This window comes from Heterodontus francisci, chromosome 17 (assembly GCF_036365525.1).
Source record: "Heterodontus francisci isolate sHetFra1 chromosome 17, sHetFra1.hap1, whole genome shotgun sequence".
Lineage (NCBI taxonomy): Eukaryota > Metazoa > Chordata > Chondrichthyes > Heterodontiformes > Heterodontidae > Heterodontus > Heterodontus francisci.
The window spans coordinates 61,523,456-61,529,713 of record NC_090387.1 but is presented as its reverse complement, the minus strand read 5'-3'; the positions used below and the strand labels follow the sequence as shown (position 1 = coordinate 61,529,713).

Below are 6,258 nucleotides of genomic sequence, written 5' to 3'. Positions count from 1 at the left end.
TATAGTCAACGGTGACCCCCCAGAATGTTGACAGTGGGGAGTTCAGCGTTCGTAATGCCATTGAATGTCAAGGGGAGATGGTTAGATTCTCTCTTGTTCGAGATGGTCATTTCCTGGCACTTGTGTGGCATGAATGTTACTTGCCACTTGTCAGCCCAAGCCTGGATATTGTTCAGGTCTTGCAGCATTTCTACGCAGTATCTGAGGAGTCACGAATGGTCTGAACATTGTGCAATCATCAGCGAACATCCCCACTTCTGACATTATGATTGAAAGAAGGTCATTGATGAAGCAGCTGGAGATGGTTGGGCCTAGGACACTACCCTGAGAATCTCCTGCAATGATGTCCTGGAGTTGAGATGATTGAACTCCAACAACCACAGCCATCTTCCTTTGCTCCAAGTAGGACTCCAACCAGCGGAGAGTTTTCTCCGATTCCCATCGACTCCAGTTTTGCTAGGGCTCCTTGATGCCATACTCAGTCAAATGCTGCCTTGATGTCAAGGGCAGTCACTCTCACCTCACCTCTGGAGTTCAGCTCCTTTGTCCATGTTTGAACCAAGGCTGTAATGAGGTCAGGAGCTGAGTCGCCCTGGTGGAACCCAAACTGAGCATCAGTGGGCAGGTTATTGCTAAGCAAGTGCCACGTGATAGCACTGTCGATGATACCTTCCATCACTTTACTGATGATTGAGAGTAGAGTGATGGGGTGGTAATTGACTGGGTTGGATTTGTCCTGCTTTTTGTGTACAGGACATACCTGGGCAATTTTCCACATGCCTGGTAGATGCCAGTGTTGTAGCTGTATTGGAACAGCTTGGCTAGGGGCGCAGCAAGTTCTGGAGTACAGGTCTTCCATACTATTGTCAGAATGTTGTCAGGGCCCATAGCCTTTGCAGTATCCAGTGCTTTCAGCCTTTTCTTGGTATTACGCAGAGTGAATTGAATTGGCTGAAGACTGGCATCTGTGATGCTGGGGACTTCAGGAGGAGACCAAGATGGATCATCCACTCAGCACTTCTAGCTGAAGATTGTTGCAAATGCTTCAGCCTTAAGATGACAAAGTACTGTGAGGGGCCCTCGATGTGGATGATTAACTCCTTCAGAAGAATGTCTGCGGCAGCCCCTCGAGCTCTATGAGCATTGTGGCCCCCTGATGCTGCCAATTAATTCAGCTACTTCTGGACTGCTGATCTCACAGCGAGAGGCTGCCTTCACAGCATTGCCGGTCTCCCAAACCAGCAAGGCGCCTGTGTGACAGCAGGAAAATTGCAACGCTGGGGAAAAATAGTCCTTGATTGGGGCCTTAAATTGGCTTTATTGCCTACCCACCTCCATGAAGCAGGCTGCCGATTCCCGGGCGAGCCTGCCCCTGGGAAAATCGCCCGGAGGCGGGACAGTATCGGGAGTCATCCTGACGAGGTTTCCTGTTACCGAACTGGCCCCCACCCCATCTCCAAACCCATCCCTGTGGGGCCAGGAAAATTGAACCCATAATCTTAACATTAGAGCTGGGCCATTTAGGAGCAAATTCAGGAAACACCTTATCACACAAAGGGTGGTGGAAATCTAGAACTATCTTCTTCCAAAAGGCTGTGGATCATGGGACAATTGGAGCTTGTAAGACTGGGATTGACAAATTTTTGTTAGGTAAGGGTATCAAGGGATATGGAGCAAATGGGGTTGAGTTGCAGATCAACCATTCTAATTGAATGGTGGAGCAGGCCCTGCAGGGTGAATGGCCTCCTCCTATAATGACATTTAGTGTTTGTGTAATGAAATGAGACCCAGTTATAGAAACACTTCCACTCGCCTGGCTGGGATCCCCAAATGGAGTGCAAACCAGACATCCAAACTGTCACTTCCCTGTTCTGCATGATTTAATAGTCATTCTAAAAGTATCACAGTTAATCAGTAAAAGATAGTTTGAGGAACTCTATTTAATTTATTATGTTTATGAGTTTCAAACTTTTTGTCAAAGGAGCTTCTTGAGCTCTGTTGATCTCTGACTGATCAAAACAGTTCTGGCAGCTATACAAAGGAAATATTGCCAGCCCATTTGAAGTAAGAGTAATATATTGTGCTTGGTATGCAAGATTCGGATTCCTATATCACGTAGGGCTTTGAATGATTCAAATAAAATGAGGAAATAGTTTCTGGAGGATGTTAAGAAAGTAGCTGATTACTGAGGTTGGAGAGGAGCTCAAGTCAACTACAATGGAGATGAGTAACAATGGGACAGATCAGCTATTTACAGCACAAAATGCAGCGGCAAGCATCATCCTCAGCCTGGCTTGCCTCCTCGGAGTACCAGGGAATGTATTAGTCATCTGCATTATACTTTTTGCTGTGAAGCAGAGATCTCCCACCGTTGTGCTGATACTTAACTTGGCAATAGTTGATATGCTTGTTCTGATCACCTTGCCTTTGTGGATCTACACCATTATGCATGGCTGGACCTTTGGAGAAGCGTTTTGCAAAATCCTGGCCTACCTTGTCTACTGCAACATGTACGTAAGCATCTTCCTCATCACAGTGATGAGTGCTGAGCGCTTCATGGCTGTCTTCTACCCATTTACTATGCAGAGATGGCGCAGAAACAAGGTTGTCGTTAAGGTGGTGCCCGCCATCTGGGTTTTGGCTTTCCTCTTTTCAGTTCCGGTGCTAATTTATCAGGTGGTAGGTGTTGATGCCAACGGGAGGCAGCAATGCTTGTACATGCAATTTGACACCGATGAGCAGGAAATCTTGTGCACAATGATACAAATCGTGGTTGCTTTTATAATCCCCTTTTCAGTGCTGTCTATTTGTTACTTTTGCATTGGAAGGAAAATGAAACAGATGACATTTAATACGCAAAACAGAACCGGGGTAGTAATCGGCAGTGTGGTGATTGTGTTTTTCATCTGCTGGGTGCCTCACCACATTTTAAATCTGGCTTCAGTCATAGCACTGATGACTAAAACGTCGAATCAAATCATGTCAGACACATTCAGTGAATTCTATGATATTGGCGTCTTGGTTACTGGAGCTTTAGCTTTCATTAACAGCTGCGTCAATCCTGTAGTTTATGCATTTGCTGCACGGAATATCCGTCGTAATTTTCGACTAACAGCCCTGACTAAGTTATTTGACCAGCTGACCCATTCTATTAAAGAAGAATCTGGAAAAGAATGCATGGATATCACAAGAAAAGACACGAGTGCCACTATGGAAGAGATCTGTTCTGTACAGGATAGTTAAAGTGTCATTTTGCTTTTTCAACCAAACAAAAGCTGGTAAAGCTCCCCATCTCCCTGCCATCACCACTCCCTGCCACAGGTTGTCAAGGAAGCTTCCCACTGTCTTGGCAACAGTTGCCACATGGTCTTTCAATGGCGGCTGGAATTGGCAACTATGATTACCAGATAGCTAGGGTGCTTCTGCTGACTGGGTGCAGTTCTTTCAGCTGCCCTCTGCCACCTGCCCCACAGAGAAGGATTCCATCCATTATCTTGTAGAAAAATGGGGTAAGTTGAACAGAAAAGTCACGTTTCAAACTCAATCAGAACTCGATTGTAGGTCCAATACTAAAACATACAAGCAGCCTGCATATGGGTTAATGACTTTCACAGTAACTTGAATCATTATGAATCATGTTCATTTTCTGTACTATAAAAAATGAATTAAAAAGTACGGCATGGCCATTTTTCTTGCGGAGTTGTAGAAATCAGAATTAAAAAGTAGAAATATTGTGATTGTTTTCCTCATGTAAATGTTTCCTAAATTAACTTTAAAAACTCCTAATTCCTTTTTTTTGCTTACTGCAGTGCTGAAATGACACAGAAATCTGTAGAGTGTTAAGCTACTTACATGATGTGAGATTGAAGACATATAACCATTTACCTCCATATAACCAGGATTTATTACATTAGATTAACCGTTGCCTTATATTAAAATAATTATAGGGAATTCTGATGCTTCAATATTGAAATCAGTGATAGAGCATTTGTTGTGTTTGTATGTGTACTGGATCATTTTGATAACTGATGTCTGTTTTGCCGGAAAGAGAAATAATCTTACATACTATTCGATCTTACTTAATATTGACAAGAAAAACAAAGCATTCAAGGAAGACTGATTTTCTGTCGTGATGGAAGAAGATTTCCTCAGAATGAAATTGTTAATTCCCATGTCAGCACTGGTTTATGAATGCTCCAGTGCAGCACATTTTCAATGCATGCTGTTGGCATCTAATGACACCAAGGAGTTCATTCAGCCAATTTACCCTTGCATGTGTGAGTGGTAGCTCAGTGGTAGCACTCGCAATTCTGAATCAGAAGGTGGTGGGTTTGAGTCTCACTCCAGAGATTCCAGTTTGTAATCTAGGCTGATACTTCAATGCAGTACTAAGGGGGTGCTACACTGTCAGAGGTGTCACATTTCAGATAAGGTGGCAAACCAAAGCCCTGGCTTCCCTCTCAGGTGTAACAGACCCCATGGCACGCTTTTGAAGAGCTCTCTGGTCAACATTTATCCTGCAACCAAAATCACTAAAACAGATTACCTGGTCATTTATCTGATGGCTATTTTCGGACCCTGCTGTGCACCACTGGGCTGCCTCATTTCCTACAGTGCAAGAGTGTGCACTTCACAAGTGCTTCATGAGCTGTAAAGTGCTTTGGGCATTGCAAAGCCATGAAAGGTGCTATATAAAAGCAAGTCTTTCATTCTTTTAAATGTGCAAATTACATGTCATGAAGGGATAGTAGAAATTTGGAATATTCAAAGGTTTATGAACTGAAGGATGGTCTCAAAATGTCAAGTGCAATATCTTCATGGAAAGTCTAGTTTGACAAAGCTATTTTGTTTTGAGAAGGAGAAAATTTAAGATTTGTTTTTATAATGCTGCCATCACATGCAAGTCATGTAAAGGTACATTTCAATGTAATTTATAGGAAAGCTCTATGTCGTTGTAAATATCTTTTTTTGAAGATGATGTGCTTTTACTAGGACGTAACTGGGATGTGGTGCTGTGCAAGCATATTGCATATAATGAGATCCACTCAACAAATTGAAAAACAAATTTCTACATATAGTAAGAGTTCAGTTAATCAAAGCCGTTCTTTAATACATTCCACTTTATTTGTGCTTTTGTGCTATGCTGCAATAACAAATATTGCCACAAATTAAAGCATTAATGCAACATTATGACAATTACTGTTAATGTGTATCATATGAATATGTGTGTATTATTTTACTACATGAAAAACAGACTATAGCTAGAGGGGAGTCAGAAATATAAAAGAGGTGAAGGATATCTGAAGGTTGAGTATCAATATTCTGGTCTGTCCTTAATTGATAAAGCAAATCAAGTCAATGCTTATTGTTCACACATTTTGGGCAGCATTTTACCATGGGCTTTGGGACCTCGACGTCAGGATGAAATGGGAGTCCGGAGTCTGCACTTGATGGCACTGGGACCACCTCGGCAATTTTACTGGAGGCAGTCTCCCAATTGGCCAGTTAAGGATGGAGGGTGGACTCCTGATGCTGCTGGCCCAATCAGAGGGCTGGCAGCTGTAGAGCCTTGGCAATCCCACTGGGACAGGTGGGCACTGCTGAGGCAGCTTGGGGATTGAGGGGGCACAGAGGTAAGTAAAAAATAAAGATCAGGGGGATCACGCAGGCAGGTCCCTTCAGATAGCTCACTGGGGCCTTGGGGGCAGCCTTCCCTGCCTGTGGCCCCCTCTTCAAGACTCCAGCTCGAATGACACCTCAGATGGCCACAGGGAGACCGTCTCCGTGAAGCTGGTGGTCTCCCCAAGCAGTCAGGGACTGTTGCCAGTGAGCCAGAAGAATCGACCCTAATAAGGTCCTTAAATATTTAAATTGGCTGCCCACCAAATGGAGGTGGACAGCCGCTCGGCATCTGCTCCCGCAGGTGGGAACCTTCCCTCGCAACAGGACTGCAGCAGGGAACCATACCGACACGGCTCCCTGCTATTTCCCCAGCCCCTTCACCTCCCAGCCGGCCACCCAGGGGCCAGGAACATCCTGCCCTTTACTTCTCTATTCCAACCCTTTTCAGCAAACATGTTTTTCGTGCCACAGTTCTTCTCCCTTCACTGCTTCTATGTAATCCCAGTATGAAATCACAGAGTGTTCAGTACTTCATTGTGATTTGCAATTGCGATCTGCCCATAATCTCACCTAAAATGCATGGCAGTTGGTTGCAAATAAGAATGTAAAAATATAAGAAATAAGAACAGGAGTAGA

General features: G+C 43.9%; 1 protein-coding gene across 1 annotated transcript; it reads left to right on the top strand.

Moving 5' to 3' along the window:
- Window positions 1-1,985: 1,985 nt before the first annotated feature.
- LOC137379203 (leukotriene B4 receptor 1-like) lies at window positions 1,986-5,188 on the top strand. Its single transcript, XM_068049920.1, has one exon. The coding sequence runs from the start codon at window positions 2,218-2,220 to the stop codon at window positions 3,241-3,243; it is 1,026 nt and encodes a 341-aa protein (XP_067906021.1). The 5' UTR covers window positions 1,986-2,217; the 3' UTR covers window positions 3,244-5,188.
- The last annotated feature ends 1,070 nt before the right edge of the window (window positions 5,189-6,258 follow it).